Source organism: Cydia strobilella, chromosome 9 (assembly GCF_947568885.1).
Source record: "Cydia strobilella chromosome 9, ilCydStro3.1, whole genome shotgun sequence".
NCBI lineage: Eukaryota > Metazoa > Arthropoda > Insecta > Lepidoptera > Tortricidae > Cydia > Cydia strobilella.
This window is the reverse complement of record NC_086049.1, coordinates 5,462,049-5,486,105: the sequence shown is the minus strand read 5'-3', so window position 1 is coordinate 5,486,105 and position 24,057 is coordinate 5,462,049. Positions and strand designations below refer to the sequence as shown.

Sequence of the window (24,057 nt, the reverse complement as noted above, 5' to 3'; positions counted from 1 at the left end):
ATGTTTGTTAAGCAACTTAAGTTTTTAAGACATATTTTTGTCAAGCTCGAGTTCTGATGATGAGACCCACGAGGAACCGAGGGAACTCCTCAAATGTGAAAGGCATACATATAGTGATTTTTGTATTTTCATCAACAAATTCAGCATTTACATTTAAAAAAAAGTGACATTTAATGAAGTGGAAACTGCTGATAATGATCAGAATGGAACTCTTCAATGACACATAGTTCACGTTTGGCGATTTTTGTTCTCTTCCTTATGGACCCAGACCTAAACTTGGACCCGGACTCGGACCCGGACCCGGGTCTGAACATGGACCCCAACTCGGACCCGGACCCGGACCGAACTCTGACCCAAACTTGGACCCGGACAGCCGGACACGGACCCGAACTCTGATCCGGACCAAGACCCGGACCCGGAAATGCTACTAAAGTGGGTTAGGTGGGTGGTTGGGTTTTGAACTGCGATTCTCACAGAACAGAACTGCTATCAGAAAAGTAGGTTAGGTTAGAGCTGTGACCCTTACAGAAACGAAATGCTATCAGAAAAGTAGGTTAGGTTAGGTTAGAACTGCGACCCTTACAAAACCTTTACCTCCCTTTCTACATAATTAGGCAAAAGATGCTGTCTTTTTCATTTCATTGTCTGGAATCTAGGAGTGCACCATCAACAATAAGTGAACTTTCAGCGGCCCCCATTGAAGTCGGTTTTTTTTTCTTAAAAATTATGTCATAACTATTAAGCGAGAAGTAAGTAAATCGTAATAATTTCAGTGAAAACTACTGAACGGATTTTTATGCGGTTTTCACCTATAAATAGAGTGATTCTTGAGGAAGGTAAAGGAATATAATTTGTTAAGGTTTTGTGTAAATTGGTTGATATATGACGATATTTGGTAATGAAGTCAGAAAAAAATCACGCTGGCTAAGAGCTTTAATCGAAAACGCTGCCCAACCCGGTTGAGATATAACAAAACAATGTATGGTGGAAAGATCTCTCTTTCATTGCTCTACAAAAAAGTCCGCGATGGTGTATGTTTATCTTTTAAGGATAACTTACTATACCCATTCTTATCTTCTACAAAAAGATATCATATGTGGTAGGTATTTGCAAAGTTTTGACCCTTCGTAATCGGTAATCGTAAATGTCATTTTGTCATTTGTCATTGACTTAATTGTTTTAAACACGGAAGAATGAGGTTTTGAAAGTACAGTTGATATGACCGGAAGTGTACCGAGGAATAATGCACATACAAGATGAATAATTTCAATGACATGTCTTTTTCTGGAGCTAGACGTGTTCGTGACTTGGATCACACTTGACTTGATGGTGCTTTTTAACCGACATAGATAGAGCGTTTTCACATTGTCCGATCCGATATCGGATGTAGGATCCTACATCCGATAAAATCCTTCCGATAGTGTCGGATTCTACATCCGATATCCGACATCCGATAAAATGATTCCGATAGTGTCGGTCCGACTTGACATGACCCAACCCAAGTGAAACTACATTTCAAACCTTTGCGACAGCGACCAGTGACACCTGCGTCGAAGCGTCGAAAATAAAGGTAACAAAATAAATTTGCGATTGAGCCGGTTATTTGGGGGGCACGGTAGTGCTCCCGCCAAGTCGAGCAAAACAAAGAGGCACGGCCGTACCATCCTTTTCTCGAAGCCATTCAGGCCATTTTCGACGTCCTGTAATAGTCTAAGATACGGCATATATGGTCGACCTTCACCCATACGTCTGACGGATGAAACTTACATTTTATGAAAAAAAATATGTTCCTGAACATAAATAAATAGGGTTGCCTAAAGAAATATGGTCAAGGCTGTTTTAAATAAATTTTTGAAAATATTTTTTTTTCTTCAAATTTCACCGATTTGTCTGACGAACGAAATAAGTTCCAATGGAAAGTATACAACTTGTACAACATGAATAAATTAGGTTGCCTATGTTTTTCCGGTCACTATTATGAGGTTGCCGTGTTTAAACGGGTGAGTTAAAATCGATAATTGCACCCATCTGTCTGACGGTTGAATTATATATCAAAATAATGGTAATTTTATTGCGAATACAATGGTATAGGGTCGCCTGCACAAATCCGGTCACAAATAAGGGTTGCCAGGCTTTAAAAGAAAATAAGAAGGAAAGACTTTTAGCGATAACTCAAAAACCCTTAGCCTTGACCATATTTCTTTAGGCAACCCTATTTATTTATGTTCAGGAACATATTTTCTTTCATAAAATATAAGTTTCATCCGTCAGACGTATGGGTGAAGGTCGACCATATATAACGTATCTCCTACTATAAGTTTGTTCTGGCTAAAGCTAGAACCCTGAATTTTCAGAGACATATAGGGCATAATATTGCTTAGATATATTTCCAAGAACATTCAATTTGAACTTCTAGTTTAAGAATTATTGCAAGTCAAAGATTCTTAGTTTTGTCGCTGACACACTCACTCACTAACGATCATCATAATGACCCACAAGCTTCAAATTTTAAACATAAGTACTTTTAAGCTTACTTACCAACCCATAGAAAACCTAAAAATATTGCAATATCAGACCAATTATGGCGTCGCCTCTAATGCCCGCCCATACGTTTTTTGACCACTAGTGTGATGTGACAATTGACAACCACCAACCAACGTGAGGGTTTCTAATTGTAGGAGCTATGGATGGTATAGAAAGGATGCCTATCTCTTATGGCAGAATTGTTGCAAAAGTGACCGCTTTCAGCTTTAAATAATAGTTCCTAATCTCTCTGGTGGCGCTAGTTAAGCTCTGGGACATGAGTATAACATGAACCATATAAGGCAACAAATAACCCGACCAAATTACGTAGGTTGTTTTTGGTAGTATTTCGGTGTATGGTGGCGCCGCCTGATTACTGTTTTTTGATGGACACTTTTCATATATAGAGATTTGGCTCCTTTATACATATAGTCTCCATGGTAGGAGCCCAACCCAATACTGCAATGATGATATAATGAAATACTGGATGATATTACTGCAATGTTCTGCCACCAGAGTGCACCACAAGCATAGACATAGTATAAACAAATCACAAGCCTTTTTAGTAAACCATAGAGTAACTAATACAATTTGACAAGTTTTCAGAGATAATAAAATATGACATTGATGCATCCTCAGAATAATGACTAAAGCAAAGAAGCCGGGCAAAAATAAAAGCTTGGTAAAAGATATCGTATTCACAACACGCTATTACTTTTTGTCTATGAGTGAGTGAGACAACAATCCGCAAGTCCTTTCGTTTTTTTCAGTATTGTCATAAGATGAACTGAGGGAAATGTCAAATGGTCCTATGTGGTTCTATAATATAATCCAGCCAAATAAAATATATGTTCGTTATTTCACAGGTAGGTGTCAACTGTAACAACTTGACATAGTCGTATTATTTTAGTTGAAATATTTCGGGAATTTCAGCGGTCATCTTGGTTTATTTTAATTATATTTTTGCTATTCCTGAAAGATTGTTGGAAAACGTGCTGAGTTTTTATTTGTAATGGTTTGAAGTTCCCTTTGTGATAATGTCTTGTGTGATCGAGGGCTGTAAATCGCATACAGGAAGAAAAGAAAATACGCACGAACCGATAACCTTTAATCGGTGAGTTTTGTTCAATTTTGAAGAAATTAATTTATAGGACCTGACCCTAAACATAGAAATCGATATGTTGTTTATGTAATTATTACTTGCATTCAAGTCTATATAGATTTTTGCATATATTTTCGAACTTTTCTGCTAAGTATGAAAGGTTATATTTTTGGCATAGTGATGTATCGACCTCAGATCAATAACCTATCGACATTTACAGCTTTCTTATAGTTTGGCCCAGGACTGTCTCATTTTAATTGATGAGTACAGTCAAGGGCATAAATATATATACATTCCCAAAGTCTCAAAAATATGTGTACGCTCAGACAATAAAATCGTGTTCACATATTTTTAAGCCATTTGTCTGGATCGATATTTTTGCCTTCGACTGTACCTATAGTTTTCTTTGTTCTTACTTACTGACAGATTGTGTTTGCCAGACTATAGTTTAATACTAAAAACCGGTCAAGTGCGGGTCGGACGCGCGCACCAAGGGGACCGTACTTTTTAGTATTTGTTGTTATAGCGGCAACAGAAATACATCATCTGTGAAAATTTCAACTGTCTAGCTATCACGGTTCATGAGATACAGCCTGGTGACAGACAGACGGACAGCGAAGTATTAGTAATAGGGTCCCGTTTTTACCCTTTGGGTACGGAACCCTAATAAAAAAGACATTAATGATCACTGATGAATGTTGCTTTTATTAATATTGTTGGTCACAAAACTCAATTTTTTATTTCAGATTTCCAAAGGACGAGGAATAGGGGATATTACTGCAATGTTCTGCCACCAGAGTGCAGCACTAGCTTTTTTAGTGCACCGTAGAGTAACTTATTCATACTGTACCTTTAACAGGTTTTTGACAAGTTTTCAGGGGACCTACCGGAAAACTCGAATCCGAAATTTCGTTATCTAGCTGCCTCTTTATCGCTCGAATACGCAAGAGTGACAGAGATGTTAGATAACGAAAGTTCGATTTTTTTGTTTCGCGATAGACCCTCAGATTGTGATAGTGGCGCCACCTACGCCGAGTTTCGCGTAATATTCCCTATTATTAAATATAAAAAATATATTACACGAACGTTTTTTTTTTCATTTCCTATTTGGTACAGTCAGCTGCAGAGAAAAGGTACCCCACGTCCATACTAATTTACAGAACTTTGTATGCAGGGGGGGTGCCTTTTCTCTGCAGCTGACTGTACATGACTAGAAACTATACTTAGTCTTTTAGCATTAGAAAAAACGGTAAAGCATTTCCACGTGTCTTTTTATTGACAAGTTTTTTTTATAAATATAGCTATATTTTACTTATGAAAGCAAAAGTATGTAAATGATCGTATATTATATTTGTTGTGACTTATTTTCAAAGTGTTTTTCGATAAAACGACACGTTAAGATCGCTCGCCTTCTTTCTAATGATAAAAAAACGAGAGGTATAGTTAGACGGTTCTGAGTGGTAGACTGCAAATGAGATAAAAGCTATATTAGGTACATGCATTAATCCTCATATCAGGCGGCTCTTTGATTCCAAGGATTGCATAATTTTTATACTTTTTAATGATTTTTTGAATATGAAAATTATAAAAAGTATAAAAGTTATGCAATCCTTGTATTCCACGCATTTCATTTCATTTCAACGAGCCGCCTGCTACAGATTTCTTGAAATAGCCGCGTTTTTTCAGGTTCAACTTTCATTAGCCAGACTATTATCAATTTGCCAATTTCGTGATTATTCTTTTACACGGCACATAAACTTATGCATAATTTATCGATATAAAAAGTCGACACAGTTACATCCCTAGCAAATTATCAAACTTATGACACCGTACGTAAATGAGAAATAACAAGCATATATGCATCTCTTTTCGGCACATTATCTAATTCGTAAGGAAGTAAAGTACGGGTATACATATTCGCGAAGCATTTTTGCCCGACTTCTATGCTTTAGTCGTTATTCTGAGGATGCATCAAAACGTTTTGTTTACAGAGGGCTTACCGGGAAACGCGAATCCGAAATTTCGCTATCTGCCTTTTTATCGCTTGAATTTGCAAGGGTGACAGAGATGTTAGATAACGAAATTTCAATTTTTTTGTTTTGCGATAGACCCTCAGATTGTGGTACTGGCGCCACCTACGCAGAGTTTCGCGTAATATTCCCTATTTTTATAGCAAACATGCTCTCGCCACTCCAATTAACTTTTTTTCAAAAAGTTACGATCTTGTCTTATTTTTTGCAAAGCCCAATTGGCATACACAACCCGTTTGTTATAATCGTCTGGTTGTAACGCATGAATTTTTTTTATTAAAGAAAGGTTGTTGTCGATTGCGTTTAAGTATTCGATGGATATGGCACCGTACGAATGCGAAGTGCATGGTGGGGGTAAGTAAAGCGATCGCAGCGCATAATAAGGTGATAAAAATTGGCAACTAACGGATGCTAGCGTCTTTAACATTTCATATAAGTTATATATATATGGCTCGAAACCTGAGATATTAATATTAGTTGTATGGTGTAAGGGACCATTGTAATCTGTATGAAATGCTTAATATAACTAACGTATTTAATTTGATAATTATTAATACTGTATTCGTGTACATAGTTTTGCAAATACCACATACCTACTATGAAATATTTTTGTAGAAGATAAGTTATCCTTAGAAGATAAGTTATCCTTGTATGTCTAATACACCATCGCGGACTTTTTTGTAGACCAATGAAAGAGAGATCTGTTGTTATATCTCAAAGGTATTGGGTAGCGTTTTCGATTAAAGCTAGTGTATTTTTTTTCAAAAAAACCGGCCAAGTGCAAATCGGGCTCGCGAACGAAGGGTTCCGTACCATTACGCAAAAAACGGCAAAAAAATCACGATATACCTACTAATAAAAACTATGGCGCCTTTTTCCTTGACCGTTTACAATGAACGCCAATTAGGAAAAACCGGCCAAGTGCGAGTCGGACTCGCGCACGAAGGGTTCCGTACCATTACGGGAAAAAAACAGCAAAAAAATCACGTTTGTTGTATGGGAGCCCCATTTAAATATTTATATTATTCTGTTTTTAGTATTTGTTGTTATAGCGGCAACAGAAATATCATCTGTGAAAATTTCAACTGTCTAGCTATCACGGTCCATGAGATACAGCCTGGTGACAGACGGACAGACGGACAGCGGAGTCTTAGTAATAGGGTCCCGTTTTTACCCTTTGGGTACGGTATCCTAAAAACGAACGTTCTTGTATGCGATATTTATCGGTACTACAAGCGCTATTCAGCGACAAACTTACTTCAGAGCTTATACTTGAATGTCATCGAAGCCTCACTGAAGTGAGCAAAGAAGGCAACAAAGTAACAGTACAATGGATAAAGGGGCATAGTGGATCAAGAGGAAACGATGCAGCGGATGAACTGGCCAGGAAAGGTTCAGAAACACTGGCATATGGACCCGAGCCAATCATGCCCCTACCAATATCCTACATACACAACCAGCTATAACAACATCACAGACAACTGCACAACAAGTACTGGAATGAAATGAAGACATGCAGGCAAACCAAAGAAATTCTACCGGAACTGAACCACAAACTTACCAAAATATTACTGAAAACACCAAGAAGCCAACTACGTAAAATAGTAGGTTTAATAACAGGACATAACACACTAAACAAACACCTACATATTATGGGTAAAACGGACAGCCCCATGTGCAGAGAGTGCATGGCAGAAGAAGAAACAACAAAACATATTCTCCTAGACTGTAAACAGGTAGAAGTATATAGGAGCAAATACCTAGGGAATCCATGCACACTAAAGGAGGCAACTAGCAACCCGAAGACCTTGCTAGGCTTCGTGGAGGAGCTGGGGTGGTTAGAGTAGCGCTACCTCGTTTCACGCAAAATAGGCACATTGGATGTCGAGTTGCGGAAAATGCCCAGCAAAACTAACTAACTAACTAACCCTTTGGGTACGGAACCCTAAAAAGGCGCCAATATGCGTATGTTAATACCTATTCACTCAGTGTCGATTTACTATAAGTACCAGTCTTTTATAAATGGTCACACCAATAGTTATTTGTGCAACAAGAGAGGAAAGTTGGTTTTTCTTGCGAGTGTTTATTTTGAGTCCCGAGAAAGCGAAAGATTCTATAATTGAATCACGAGCGAAGCGAGTGATTCTAGGGTAGAATCTTAAGCGTAGCGAGGACTCAAAAACACGAGATTTAAAATAACTTTGTTCTCGTTTTGCACACATAATTTTTCACCTCAGTAGTGAGAACATATTAAAGGTTAAAATGTATTTCGAATTACACAGAATAAACAGAAAAAAAAGTATTAAAATATGTACGATACGATACGAGACGAAACCGGACCGGACCGGACCGGACCGGACCGTACCGTACCGTACCATAAAAAAAATGTAATAAAAGTATGAAGTTCATGGCCTTCACTAAATTAAAAAGCTACATTGTTTCACTCCCTGGAGTGAGGAAAGTCGCACTTTCCTCACTCCAGGGAGTGACGAAAGTAGGCTTGTTCGAGCTGCTGAGGTGAAAAGAATATTGATGAGAAAAATTTCATTTTTTTTTTAATTACTTAAGTACATGCATAACAAACCAAAAAATATTTTCTACGGGTACCGCTTATAGTAAATTATTTTGAAATTTAATACAAAATTACAAATCCACTATAAAAGCTTGGACGTAAATTTGACTAGTTAGCATGAGCTACGACTACGAAGCATTGACGCGTTTTGGAGTAATTATGTCGAGCCGAAAAGGCAATATCGTTTTTTTTCTCCCAGGCACACTCATTTTCAACAATTTATAGTGATTATACTTCAAATTATTAATAGACATACGGACGGTTTTTACCCTTTGGGTACGGAACCCTAAAACGAAGTAGGTATAGACATTACATAGACACAAGTTCACACTAACAACTTTCCCGCCATTTTCGTTCATTGTAGATTGTAGGTATATAATGGTTTATCTACGTAATTACCTACAAATATTCAATAAAGTTCTTGAAACATTATTACACATATTAATGTTGCAAAACATAGGAATGTTTTCAATATTTCTGTTTTCATCTTTTCTCAACTTTTATAGGAAATTGCCGTTGTTGCTGCACAGCTGTTTAAATGACGCCATCATCGCGTCCCAACGTCACACCGCTTTCAGCGAATACGCACACAAACAAAAATTATCGTCCGACGGCTGACGCGCCCGCGACTTCGTCTGCGTGGACTTAGTAACCCCAGCTAGAGTAAGAATAGCGCCTGGAGAAAGACCTCTTGAACAAGTTAGATCGTTTACTAAATAACTGCATTCGTTTCATTTTCTGTCTTCGTAAATACGACCATGTCTCCTCTTTCCGCTCTAAACTCGGCTGGTTTCCTATACGTGTTCGTCGAAATATTCGCATGCTTTGCACCCTCTTTTCTGTTATTAAGAGGCCGGTGTCGATTTTAGTCGCAAAAATGTAAAATTGATAGATTTCGTCGATGAAATTGTACACCTTTTGTTACCAAATTGAAATAACAAGTACTGCTTTCTATTAGCACGTCTTCTTATCTTGCCTTTTATCAGATCAATTTTTTGAAAACAGACTCACTAAATTAGTAATGATTTTTTTTTCTGAAGGACGTTTAGGTAAACGCGCGTAAAGCACTGATTTTGTCGCTCTTATTTGTAAATTTCGTAAAGTTTGGACTGCTAAAAATGGTAAATTTGTATTACACATATTATGTACTTGACCTTTATCAGATTACATTTTTGTTATATGACTTAGAGTTCGAGAAAATGAAAGTTAAACGAATTCAATTTTCTCCAGAAATTACTTCAAAACAAGTTACAATTTCTCTCAAAATCGACTTAATTTCAACGTAATTTGGATACTTGAACAATCTACAACATTTGCTGAAACTATTCTTATACATCAATTTGTATAATTTACCACCATAATTTTTTGATGAATTTTTAAAAACTGCCCCTTCTCTTCATATATTACCGGTGACGGACGCTCGCGACCTCATTATTAAAAGGCAAGATGAGAAAACGTGCTAATAGAAACCAATACTTGTTATTTAGATATTACTTAACAAAACGTGTGTAATTTCAACGACTAAATCTATCAATTTAAAATTTTTGCTCCAAAATCGACTACGGCCTCTTAATGATCCCCAATCTCCCGAATATCTCAAATCTTTCTTCAACTACTATGGTGTTTCTCGTGTCCGTCAACTTCGCTCTACTGGCAACCTTTCTTTGTCCATACCATCTCACCGAACAGGTTTCATGTCCTATTCTTTCTCTATTCAGGCAGCTCGCCTTTGGAATAGTCTCCCTGTTAAAATTAGACAGTGTCCGAATAGATTTGCATTTAAAAAATCCTTACGTGAGTACTTTGCTGGCAGAACGATGAATTCTTAGTGTTTCTGTTTTGAAAGTCTCATCTGATATCTTATGTATTTTTTTTTTAAATATCCTTTATGACTAGAAAAATAATTAATGCAAAAAAGTAAAACTAAATTATAACAAATACAATATTACCCCCCACTCTGATTATCTTATGTATTTGTATGTATGTATATTGTATGTATTTATATGAATATTATATATACAGATATATGTATGTATGTCTATGCCTATCCATTATTTAACTATACTTGTATATATGTAATCACTATGTTGCACCGCCTACAAATTATCTGCTTTGCCCGAAGGTTGACTGGTAGAGAATGCCTCATAGCATAAAGTCCGCCTTTTGTACGATTGTATTTTCTTTTGTGCAATAAAGATTAAATAAATAAAATAAATAAAGTCTTATAGCAATCATTCAATTTGAGCATAATATGCACACAAATTATTACGCAATTCCACCATGATTCCACTCCGCTTTTCACCCTCTTCAGGGCTGATTTTCGGGATAAAAAGTATCCTATGTCCTTGCCCGGGACTCCAACTATCTATACGCCAAATTTCAACTAAATCGGTTAACTAAATTTCAACTAAAACAGACAGACAGAGAGACTTTCGCATTTATAATATTAAGTATAGACAAAGATATGGATACATATATAAACTTCTTAGGTAGTCAGTTAATTTCTGTTACCTAAATCCATGTGTTATTCTCAGAAGTCCTATTAATGATCAGGAAATAACCGTTTATATATAAATACTAGCATATTCATTGAACAATAATAAACTGTCCGATAACAGTTGCACTCGTAATTATTTCCGCACATAAGCACTAAAAGCAAGTGGAACAGTAGCCAATTAAGGCAATATCGACCTAATTACCCGTACACTATGGTGTAATTCAATATAGTTAGTCCATAAGTGAAGAGTACCTCAGTTCAACAAATTGTCCTGTTTATTTCTTAAATACAAATTTATTATGAAACATCAATACTTTATGAACATATAACTAAACTATAAAACTTGAGAGCTATATCTAAAAAAAAAATACTAATCTTAAAATAAAATACCTACTATAAGTAAAATATCCCATATCCCAGCGTGGTGACGGACGGACAGACGGACAGAGAAGCCTTAGTAATAGGGTCCCTTTTTACCCTTTGGGTACGGAACCCTAAAAACGAACGTTCTTGTATGCGATATTTATATAGGTAGGTAGTCGAATAACGAACGCCTACACAACATTAATTATAACAAATATGTGGTATTTTCTATAAAAAGGGACCTTATTGTCAATGGCGCTTACGCCATTATAAACGATGCTCCGATATAAATACAATGCCGCGCGACGCTGTGCGGCGTAAGCGCCATCGACAATAAGGTCCCTTTTCATAGAAAATGCCCCAAATAATAACTCCATTTTAGTTCAAACTAGGGTAAAATTTAATTTAATCACAAATCCATAACTGCATGAATCTGGGGTCAATATCCCAAAAAAAACCTTTTGACGACCGGTCTGGCCTAGTGGGTAGTGACCCTGCCTGTGAAGCCGATGGTCCTGGGTTCGAATCCCGGTAAGGGCATTTATTTGTGTGATGAGCACAGATATTTGTTCCTGAGTCATGGGTGTTTTCTATGTATTTAAGTATTTATATATTATATATATCGTTGCCTGAGTACCCATAACACAAGCCTCCTTAGGCTTACCGTGGGACTTGGTCAATCTGTGTAAGAATGTGCTATAATATTTATTTATTTATTATTTATTTATTAAAAACTAAATACTAAAAGATTCTTACTAGACAGAACAACGCCATCTAGCGTGCGATTCGCAAACTAAACAGAATATAATATTTGTCACACTTGGTTACATTTGGCAAACCCCCCTGGTGTGACGTGTGACGTCACATTTTTTCAATGAAATCGGTAAATCGAAGAAAAATTAGTAATTTGACAAAAGAAATATTAGTAATTTTATAACCCAAAACAGATTAGGCAAGCGAATAAAATAATTTAAATAAGTTAAAGTGACGTCACAAAGCTTGTGACTCCCCCTCCCCCTTGTTACAACATGTCACATTTTCTTCACTCTTCACCCCCTCCCCCTAAACGTGTGATGTCCCCTAAATGGATGACCCCTAATTTGAGGAGTTAAGACAGGTCTTAAAAAAAAAAACGTTAAGTTAACTATAGTCACTTTATACTTAAATTTATTTCAGCATATTACACAATCTAGTCGGTGGCGGATTTGCCCTAAGCAAAGAGGATATGATAAGAAAGAGCGGTACTGTCATAGTAAATTTTGTAACCACTGTAAATTCACTGCCATCTATCGACATACTTTAAAACTAAAAATGAAGATTTATAAAAATACGTTAAAATGTATTTAAATATGGATAAATGATTTTTTTTTTTCATTAATTATTTTTATATGATTTTGACCCATGTTCTTTAACGGATATGCGTTAAAATTATAAATAACAAACGAAACCGTCAACGCTCTCTATACGAGAGTAGGCCAAAGCTAGTGGCGCCATCTGATCGAGAATCAAATTTTCGTGTTTTTCGAGGCACGTTTTTTCCTTAGACTGTATCCATCTATTACGGAGTTATATCTATCTTTGCTCTAAGGCAGTAGACCCGAGCTACAGGAGGGGCAGTCTTTATGATGGGTGCTGAAAAAGGGGCAGCTAGTAGTTACTACAGGCACAGAACTACAGGGCCTGGCCCAGGCCGCCTGGGGCTCAGGGCGGGCAACCCTGAAAATCCGCCACTGCAAACTTTACAAGTAGGTAAGTGACTGAGTGGTCGTCAAAACGTGAACGTACAAAAATCTATGTATCAAAAGGAGCCTACTTTAAACAGTTTAAACATGACCTTGCAAACATTATTGTGAAGTTTCTGTATTGAGATCACTGAACTCTTATGATTAAGCACTTTTTAAAATATTTCACTAGACTTATATTGACCTACCTACATTATATTACCTTTTGTAAAAGGTAATCACGGTCCATATCCCGGTCAATATAAGTCCACTTTTTAAAAGTTTATAACTATAAATTATTCAACACCATCGATAATCCCCAACCCATTTTCAGTTGTCGTGACGTATGGCATTTCCACTTGACATCCGAACTCGGCCTCATACAGAACTTGTAAGATTTTCAAGCGCGCTGCCGCGTTTTGTTTTGAGTTTAATCTCTTCAAGATCGGCGCGCAGCTGAAGAGGAATAGTTCGTCTGGGTCAGTTCTCTGTGGTTCTTCCTCCGAGGAGTTGAGGCGGGCCTTCTTAGGTGCTGGTTGTTCGTCGTCATACTCGAACTTGTCTTGGAAGGAGAGGTCGGGGAGAGACTGTTGAGGGCGGCGCTCTTCTTCCGTGTCTGAGTCTTCCTCTTTTCTGGATGAACTGGAATTGTGATATGAACAATAATTAAGTAACACGGCGATTTGACAGATATGCGTACCATAGTTTTTAAATTAATTGGCTTGTGCTGCTTCGATAGATTTTCTGGGAGTGACTGGCAGAGACAGTAGCCATTGGCGTTACAGCCTTGGGGTCCGCAGAAAAACTTTAGGTATGTTTTTTTAACGTTTTACATTACAATATGTCAATATATTTTAAGCTCTCGATCACAGGAAGATGCTCTTCCTTAACGGTGGCACAGATGCCTAATGGTTCCGGCATCCGGCGTAGTTTCGCTTGAAATTGTTGATTAATACGTGCATTGAGGCCTACGTCCCATATAGCTCAGCTGTGGATAAAGGCCAGCTTTGGACTATTAATCAAAGGGTCGAAGTGCGGCAGCAGGAAACCCATAGTCTGGTGATTCTGCCACCGGATCCGGCTGTATTTTTACTGAGCAGTGGCCGTAATGTGTGTAGTGCTGTACCTGTTGTGGGCGGGGTCCAAGTGCGGCAGAAGGAACCTCATGGCCTGATGGTACGGCCACCGAGTCCTGCCTCCGTGAGTCCTCTGCAGTTTGATGAAAGAGTCGCGGAGGGATCGCCAGCGCTTCTTACACTCTGCTTCAGCTGTAGATAAAATACCGATTTTCAACAAGTTGCTTATTTTGACATGGCGAAGTATATTGGGCTCAAAATTGTAGCAGTACCTATATGTGTAGGTACCCACATTGTTGGAAAATGTTCGGCAGTTTAAGGTGATTGTGATTGGCGAAATACTTAAAACCAAATAATACTTGTAACTATACCTATACTTAAGTAAGTAGGTACGCATACGCAGCAGTGGCGGGACGTCTATTGAACTTGATTCCCATCGATTTGCCTAACATTCCGACAGTTAAGTACGCTCCGATGTATCTGATGGCGACTGTACATTGGAGAAAGAAGTTTTAAAAATACTTAACAAACTGTAGGAAAAGTAGGTATACCTGACACATTGAGTGCCTCTTGGACTTCTTTCCAGGCATCATCCCTGAGTTTTGTTTTATTGAAGCCACTGACCGATTTGTCGTACAAAATCGGCCGTTTCTCGACCTCCTTGATCAAATCCAGTTCATTCATCTTTCATGTGCTGGCTGAAAAAAAAACACCGCTGTCAACTATAAAAAAAAAACAAAAGCGCGGGAATACAAAATGGTTTTATTTTTACAACTAAACGTTTAGGTAGGTAGTTCATTTGCTAAATGTTAACTATCATAGTTTTACAGGTATATAGATCGAATTTCAATTCCAAATATTGTTCAATGCATATAGCTAGGTACTTATTATTAAGGCAACATACCTACCTAAGTCCTACGGCTATCTTCTTGACTCGAATAGAGACACTTGAAGGGAATGAACTTTATTGTACAAATAGTAGGTTATTATTGTTCGAATTATTGGTTATTTTCACCGGGAAGCGTCATGGTGTTGTTTGGAGGGCTGATATTGTGGCAATGGGGCGAGGGGCGGCGCGCGGTACGCGCGCGCCGCGCGTATCGAGCGGCGCGGCGCGGCGACGCGTTGCCGTGTTCGCTTGCAGTAGGCGCTGTAGGTGTGTCAGTACACAATATATCCAGTTTATTTTATTTTATTTTATTGTATTTTATTGTTTTTATTGTATTTTGTTTGATTTAATTTCACTTCTTTTCAATTTTTAATTAATTAATTTATTATTAAGTTTATTGACATTCGTTATATAGTGTATAATACTAACCATATATTTAAGCTTTATGTGTACTAACATCAATGATCTGTTGGTCTATGAATAAAAAATTAAATAAATTAAATATGGGTAGATAGGTACAGTTACCTATCTACCCATATAATTATATGCCTTACTCCATTATACCACCTATTAAATTACGAGAATTGTAGTCGCTAAAGAAAACTAAACTATATTCTAAACTATTCAATTTATACTACGGGTTATCAATATACTCGATATAATTCGATTTCATAGTTTTATTTCATGAGTAACTATTGCGGTAACCGAAGACCATTTATATTATATAGTTCAACCGTTTATCTAAGGTGGTTGGAAGAAGTCAACTTCGGACTGGTTGAAGGCTTGGTTGCATATGAAACTGGTATATAAACTAGTTTTAGTCCCAAAAGAAGGTAGCTTAGACCTTATTCGAAAATGTCTGCGCAACTTCTTTACCAACCGTAATTGGTAGACCTAAATATAATTACTCGCTCGTTTAGCAAAAAAACGTGCAATTGTAAAATAAATACCTACCTAACCATAGATAAATTTATTTAAACAAAAAGGGATAGAAGATAGAGATAGAGATAGAGATATAGAACTTTATTTGCATACCAGTATGTTACATAGGTACATAATGGACCCTGGAAGGGTATGGTCAAGCAAATCTTATCAGTAGAAAGAGGCGCGAAATACTCATCCTTTTCTTTTGGGTGCTAGTGCTAGTGTAAGACAAAGACAGTATGATTCTCTCTGTCTATGTTTGAAATGAGACAGTCTTTTGACAATATATACTATCTTTGTCTTACACTAGTACTAGCACCCAAAAGAAAAGGACGAGTATAGTTTTTTTTTGTTCTTATTTACTGGCAATTTGGTTTGCCTCATGAATCTAGTATAACTGGATCGGTCATGAGGAGCGGGGGAAAATGACCGAACGGGATAGTCTTATGTATCTTTCAGTAGGAGTAGCAGAGAAAGCGCTGTTATTGTTTGTCCTTGTCATAGTTTCACTTTTCCACCGCTGCCACAACCGAGGCTGTGGCAAACAAATAAGTCGTGACATGTCATGTTTGTTCGTTGCTTGTTTAATTATCGTTGTTTTGTATGAAATTGTGCTTTCTCTTATGAAATATAGTGATGGTTAGCGTTTTGAATGCTTGAATCTTGATAAAATACTGGTGAATTGTTCTGTAATCGGCTGTAATAGCCGCTCTGAGCAAAAATATGAGATCATAACCTTCCACACGTAAGTACGGTATTTTACACCTTCCTCTTAACGCAATATGTGAGAATAACATCGTAAAGTTACGTTACACTCAAAGCAATGTAGAATCAAACGATTTCAATGAAAATATCACAATTATTTACGCAAATTAACAAAACATTATTTGTAAAATTATCCGCCCAAATTACGTAGGTAGGTAAGAGTCTGAGGTCAGCCATTTTTAAACTTCTTCTTAATTTAGCTGCATAACAATCATGTTAGGGATACCAGATGAAAATATCATAATTTTATGGGTAATTTTGACCTCGAAGTTTTTTCGTACTTCTAATGCCAAAAAATAAATAAACAAATGTTGTGAAGATTAAATGCGGTGTACGAGGGGCGTTCAATAAATTCTCGGTATGTGAATGAAAACAAACAAATACGATAAGTTTAATATTTTTATTTTTCAATATACTCCCCCCCTATGTTGATACACTTAAAAGATCGATCTATTATTTTTTTTAATCCCTCATAAAAATAATTTTTATCTTTGGTGTCAAAATGCTCCTCCACTGCCGCCTTCAACGCTTCATCGTCAGAAAATCGATTTCCACGCAGATCCTTTTTAAGATTGGGGAACAAAAAGAAGTCACTGGGGGCTAAGTCCGGACTATACGGTGGGTGAGTAATAGTTTCAAACCCAGATTCAAGAATAGCCGCCTTGGCAATATGAGCAGTATGCACAGGGGCGTTGTCATGCAGAAGCAGAACACCTTTGGTTAATTTTCCTGGCCTCTTGTCTTTGATTGCACCCCTTAATTGACGTAGAATATTAGCGTAGTACTGTCCTGTGATATTTACACTCTTTTGTTTGTAATCGATCAGTAATATTCCTTCACAATCCCAAAATATTGTGGCCATGACCTTGCCAGCTGAAGGGATGACCTTGAACTTCTTGGGATGAGCTGTACCCTTAACGTGCCACTGCATGGACTCCTGTTTACTTTCTGGGTCATAATAATGAACCCAGGTTTCATCTCCAGTAACTATCTTTTGCAGCACCTCATCAGGATTTTCACCGCACAGGTCAATAAAATCGGAACAACAAGCTACTCGCATATCTTTCTGAACCGGTGTCAGCATTCGCGGAACCCATCTCGCACTTACTTTTGACATATTAAGATGGTAATGGATAATATCATGTATGGTACCAACAGAAAGACCGGTTATTTGAGCTATTGATTTTACCTTCACTCGGCCGTCTTCCAATATAAGTTTTTCCACTTTGATAATATTTTCTTGTGAAGTAGCTACTACAGGCCGGCCTGGTCTAGGATCATCTTCAATACTCTCTCTCCCACGTTTAAATTCACTTGACCACTTTTGAATGGTAGATAAAGAAGGAGCAGACTCACGGTAAACACAATCCATTTCTTCTTTTATAGTTTTTTGATTTTTACCCTGATTGGTCAAGAATTTTATTACGGCTCGATGCTCTAATTTAATTAACATTGTTAAATCGCTCATGGTGCTCACGTTTGTTCGGCAATTGCAGAAAAACGAGAACATATCGGTTTGAATTTTACTTTTTTTTTTAAAGTCTATGAATGACTCTTAGTGGCCAGTAACAAAAGAAATACTCAAAAAGGTTGTAAGATATCAATATCGAGAATTTATTGAACGCCCCTCGTACATTAATTGGTGTGATTGCGATTTGTGATTTCTTTAAATTAAAACCCATAATACATTTTATTTTACGTTTTATTTACTAAACATGTTTAGTTTTGTACCACCTGCGCGAATTATAGGAGGTATTTCATTGTTTATACGCCTAAAAAGAACGGCCCATTGACATTTTATTTAACAATTTTTTAATACCGTCAAACAAGCTAACTTTGCCTCCAGGGTAATCGCCCCAACGTGATATCAAATATTGGGGTAATTTTTACCAATATGGTATCCCCACGTTTATGACGTCATCTATGTCTATCCCTTACGGGCGCACGCGTATAGCTGGTCTATGTAATGCTAGGGTTTGCCCAACTTTAAGCTCGCTCCAGATTACGCGGCGCGAATCCGCGAACGCGAGTGTGGAGTCGATTTCGCTGATTAACGAACTAGACTCCAGCGCGCGCCGCGATTCGCGCACGAGTGTGGAGGGCCCTTTAAGTATGTCACACTGCATGGTTCATACTTCATAGTGCATTCATATTATACTACTCTTTGGTGCATTCTACACGGGCAAATCGAAATATCGCGCGTACAGCGTTTTGTTCGTTTCGAAAACAAGCATACTAATAATTCTTGTGTTGCGTTCTATTTGTTGTCAATTTGTCATTGTTTTGACGTAAGCATAAAAATGACAGGTCTGTGGTTTTGACAGCCGGCTGGCAGCTCGGTTCACACTATTCACAGTTCACAGCTGACTTTCCGTACTTTTACTTTGTTACAAATAATACAAATTACGAAGCAAGTTTTATCATAATCATTGCCACTATCACATATAGTATCTATTTATACCTTCAGTGTTCGTGTGATGTTGAAAATGTCTTCCCAGGTTAGTAACATTCTCTTATTTCTATATGATATTTCATTAATTGGATTTTTCCGATAGTTAAGTAAAATGTAAATATCTTAGTTTAATTCGGAGAGTTGTAACTATATTCTGTTTGTAAACATAATAATAGAAGGGTACAATTTTTTTCAGCGTTTTACCAATACATTTATTAATTGATATTAGGTGCGACAACTTCATAAATAATTTGTTTTCTAAAACCTAGCAAAATACTTTGTTTAGAAAATCTTCACTGTAATCGTTTTCTTATTACTAAGCATATTTGTTCCTCTCGGCCCTATGTACAAACCTTGTCCTAGCCTGGTTTAAGTGTATTTGGACTAGAATATAGCATGAAAGGCATATACCGTAAAATGCTTACATTTTATCTTTAAAGATATCTATATATCTATAGATTTTGATTTGATTTTTATTTCAAGATGAAAATTACACTATAAATTTGCTACATTCTTCAAAATTATGTTTATCTTCCCATCATAAATAAATATTATATATGAGTTTTTAAAGCACCCAGCCTTACATGCATATAATATATAGTCTGATATGTAATTTTCAGATTGAGACAATAGTAAATGCATACAAAACGTTGTCTAAAATCCCTATGGTTGCTGGAGGGAGATTGAATAATGCAGCCAATAAGATCACCGGTGTGCAGTCCGTGCGAAACATTGACAAAGGCAAGAACAGCAAATATCTGTACAACTATGTCTTGGACGATAATCTGAATGTTATTTCTAGAACTGATTATGGAGTGGATATAAGTAATGAGTAAGTATAATTTGAGACTAGGCTAGTATATACATAGTCTATTAGGTGGGTCCTCAGAGAACAAGCAGCTTGGCAAAGAATTGGCCATGCTAAGCAGCTTACTCCGTGTAGATGTGCCTCGTTTTAGACAAATGTGTGTGAAGAAAGCCTCGATTTAGGCATGTGTACACAGACCAAGGTAGTTTTTTTCACCAGGTGGTTCAATCTGTGTGGACTTGCCTTTTGGCAATTGAATTTATTTTGCGGGGTGAATATTCTTAGTTCCTGTATTTGTATAATTGCAAAGATTTGAATGAAACTGTATCAGACAAGAAGTTATAATGAAACAATTCAAATCAGGTAGAATGTGGCACTGTTATGTATGAGCTCACTTTTGCTATTCATTGTGCAAATATTACATAGAGATAAAACTCACTATAAGCAGTTGTAAACTGAATATTATTTGTTGAGACAAAATGTGGCACTATTGTTTGCATTGTATGTAGCAGTGTTGGCCGTAATTGTTAATTTTAATTAACCATTGATCAATTTTATTAACCATTAGTTCCGCCATTAACCAATTGCATTAAAGTTAATTCGGATTAAAGTTAATTCGGATTAAATTTTTGAGACGTTAATGGCCATTGAAGTTAATTTGGATTAACTTTAATTCGGATTAACTTCAATGGGCATGAAAGTCAAATAATTAATTAGAATTACTCTCAATTTGGATTAACGTCTAATAAAATTACATTCGTGATATTTTAAAATGAGAGAGCAAAATGACCCTGACTGAACCCTGGCAGTAGTAGCAGTACCTACCTACTACCTAGTAGAATTCTGGTTTGGTGCAACACAGACATACGCGGTTTTGGTCATTTAAATCGTCTTGATGAGCACTTCGGAGAGCCGTACCCATGATAGAGCTGATGCTGAACCCTGGCAGTACCTAATGGATCTAAGGTTTGGTGCAACATAGGCACAGGCTGTTTTAGTCATCCGACTCGTCTTGATGAGCACTTCGGAGAGCCATACCCATGATAGAGCTGATGCTGAACCCTGGCAGTACCTAATGGATCTAAGGTTTGGTGCAACATAGGCACACGCTGTTTTAGTCATCCGACTCGTCTTGATGAGCACTTATGAGAGCAGTACCCATAATGGAGCTGATGCTGAACCCTGGCAGTACCTAGCGGAACTAAGGTTTGGTGCAACGTAGGCACACGCTGTTTTAGTCATCCGACTCGTCTTGATGAGCACTTAGGAGAGCAGTACCCATGATAGAGCTGATGCTGAACCCTGGCAGTACCTAGTGGATCTAAGGTTTGGTGCATCATAGGGACACGCTGTTTTAGTCACCCGACTCGTCTTGATAAGCACTTAGGAGAGCGGTACCCATGATAGAGCTGATGCTGAACCCTGGCAGTACCTAGTGGATCTAAGGTTTGGTGCAATATAGGCACACGCTGTTTTAGTCACCCGACTCGTCTTGATGAGCACTTAGGAGAGCGGTACCCATGATAGAGCTGATGCTGAACCCTGGCAGTACCTAGTGGATCTAAGGTTTGGTGCAACATAGGCACACGCTGTTTTAGTCACCCGACTCGTCTTGATGAGCACTTAGGAGAGCAGTACCCATAATGGAGCTGATGCTGAACCCTGGCAGTACCTAGCGGAACTAAGGTTTGGTGCAACGTAGGCACACGCTGTTTTAGTCATCCGACTCGTCTTGATGAGCACTTAGGAGAGCAGTACCCATGATAGAGCTGATGCTGAACCCTGGCAGTACCTAGTGGATCTAAGGTTTGGTGCATCATAGGGACACGCTGTTTTAGTCACCCGACTCGTCTTGATAAGCACTTAGGAGAGCGGTACCCATGATAGAGCTGATGCTGAACCCTGGCAGTACCTAGTGGATCTAAGGTTTGGTGCAATATAGGCACACGCTGTTTTAGTCACCCGACTCGTCTTGATGAGCACTTAGGAGAGCAGTACCCATAATGGAGCTGATGCTGAACCCTGGCAGTACCTAGTGGATCTAAGGTTTGGTGCAACATAGGCACACGCTGTTTTAGTCACCCGACTCGTCTTGATGAGCACTTAGGAGAGCAGTACCCATAATGGAGCTGATGCTGAACCCTGGCAGTACCTCGCGGAACTAAGGTTTGGTGCAACATAGGCACACGCTGTTTTAGTCATCCGATTCGTCTTGATAAGCACTTAGGAGAGCAGTACCCATGATAGAGCTGATGCTGAACCCTGGCACTACCTAGTGGATCTAAGGTTTGGTGCAACATAGGCACACGCTGTTTTAGTCACCTGACTCGTCTTGATGAGCACTTAGGAGAGCAGTACCCATAATGGAGCTGATGCTGAACCCTGGCAGTACCTAGCGGAACTAAGGTTTGGTGCAACATAGGCACACGCTGTTTTAGTCATCCGACTCGTCTTGATGAGCACTTAGGAGTGCAGTACCCATGATAGAGCTGATGCTGAACCCTGGCAGTACCTAATGGATCTAAGGTTTGGTGCAACATAGGCACACGCTGTTTTAGTCATCCGACTCGTCTTGATGAGCACTTAGAAGAGCAGTACCCATGATAGAGCTGATGCTGAACCCTGGCAGTACCTAATGGATCTAAGGTTTGGTGCAACATAGGCACACGCTGTTTTAGTCATCCGACTCGTCTTGATGAGCACTTATGAGAGCAGTACCCATAATGGAGCTGATGCTGAACCCTGGCAGTACCTAGCGGAACTAAGGTTTGGTGCAACGTAGGCACACGCTGTTTTAGTCATCCGACTCGTCTTGATGAGCACTTAGGAGAGCAGTACCCATGATAGAGCTGATGCTGAACCCTGGCAGTACCTAGTGGATCTAAGGTTTGGTGCATCATAGGGACACGCTGTTTTAGTCACCCGACTCGTCTTGATGAGCACTTAGGAGAGCGGTACCCATGATAGAGCTGATGCTGAACCCTGGCAGTACCTAGTGGATCTAAGGTTTGGTGCAACATAGGCACACGCTGTTTTAGTCACCCGACTCGTCTTGATGAGCACTTAGGAGAGCGGTACCCATGATAGAGCTGATGCTGAACCCTGGCAGTACCTAGTGGATCTAAGGTTTGGTGCAACATAGGCACACGCTGTTTTAGTCACCCGACTCGTCTTGATGAGCACTTAGGAGAGCAGTACCCATAATGGAGCTGATGCTGAACCCTGGCAGTACCTCGCGGAACTAAGGTTTGGTGCAACATAGGCACACGCTGTTTTAGTCATCCGATTCGTCTTGATGAGCACTTAGGAGAGCAGTACCCATGATAGAGCTGATGCTGAACCCTGGCACTACCTAGTGGATCTAAGGTTTGGTGCAACATAGGCACACGCTGTTTTAGTCACCTGACTCGTCTTGATGAGCACTTAGGAGAGCAGTACCCATAATGGAGCTGATGCTGAACCCTGGCAGTACCTAGCGGAACTAAGGTTTGGTGCAACATAGGCACACGCTGTTTTAGTCACCCGACTCGTCTTGATGAGCACTTAGGAGAGCAGTACCCATGATAGAGCTGATGCTGAACCCTGGCAGTACCTAGTGGATCTAAGGTTTGGTGCAACATAGGCACACGCTGTTTTAGTCACCCGACTCGTCTTGATGAGCACTTAGGAGAGCAGTACCCATAATGGAGCTGATGCTGAACCCTGGCAGTACCTAGCGGAACTAAGGTTTGGTGCAACATAGGCACACGCTGTTTTAGTCATCCGACTCGTCTTGATGAGCACTTAGGAGAGCGGTACCCATGGTAGAGCTGATGCTGAACCCTGGCACTACCTAGTGGATCTAAGGTTTGGTGCAACATAGGCACACGCTGTTTTAGTCACCCGACTCGTCTTGATGAGCACTTAGGAAAGCAGTACCCATAATGGAGCTGATGCTGAACCCTGGCAGTACCTAGCGGAACTAAGGTTTGGTGCAACATAGGCACACGCTGTTTTAGTCATCCGACTCGTCTTGATGAGCACTTAGGAGAGCAGTACCCATGATAGAGCTGATGCTGAACCCTGGCACTACCTAGTGGATCTAAGGTTTGGTGCAACATAGGCACACGCTGTTTTAGTCACCCGACTCGTCTTGATGAGCACTTAGGAGAGCAGTACCCATAATGGAGCTGATGCTGAACCCTGGCAGTACCTAGCGGAACTAAGGTTTGGTGCAACATAGGCACACGCTGTTTTAGTCATCCGACTCGTCTTGATGAGCACTTAGGAGAGCAGTACCCATGATAGAGCTGATGCTGAACCCTGGCATTACCTAGTGGATCTAAGGTTTGGTGC

The 24,057-nt window shown here is 38.8% G+C and overlaps 2 protein-coding genes across 4 annotated transcripts in view; one reads left to right on the top strand and one right to left on the bottom strand.

The window, feature by feature from the left end:
* Positions 1-12,560: 12,560 nt before the first annotated feature.
* Positions 12,561-15,008, bottom strand: LOC134743875 (transcription factor Adf-1-like). 2 transcript variants are annotated; one of them, XM_063677505.1, is made up of 4 exons: positions 14,793-14,856; positions 14,436-14,578; positions 13,935-14,076; positions 12,561-13,450 (listed from the first exon to the last, which is right to left on the bottom strand). In XM_063677505.1, the coding sequence occupies exons 2-4, from the start codon at positions 14,566-14,568 to the stop codon at positions 13,105-13,107; spliced, it is 621 nt and encodes a 206-aa protein (XP_063533575.1). In that variant the 5' UTR covers positions 14,569-14,578; positions 14,793-14,856; the 3' UTR covers positions 12,561-13,104. The 2 variants fall into 2 exon arrangements, with proteins under 2 accessions (XP_063533575.1, XP_063533574.1); XM_063677504.1 differs by having other exon boundaries at positions 12,562-13,450; positions 14,436-14,582; positions 14,793-15,008.
* Positions 15,009-18,803: 3,795 nt separating this feature from the next.
* The window catches only part of LOC134744116 (acylamino-acid-releasing enzyme-like), a 29,040-nt gene continuing 23,786 nt past the window's right edge, over positions 18,804-24,057 (top strand). For both annotated transcript variants that reach the window (XM_063677810.1, XM_063677809.1), the window contains exons 1-2: positions 18,804-18,960; positions 19,535-19,746. In XM_063677810.1, coding sequence (XP_063533880.1) covers positions 18,940-18,960; positions 19,535-19,746 — 233 coding nt within the window. In that variant the 5' untranslated portion in view covers positions 18,804-18,939. The remainder of the gene's footprint in view (positions 18,961-19,534; positions 19,747-24,057) is intronic.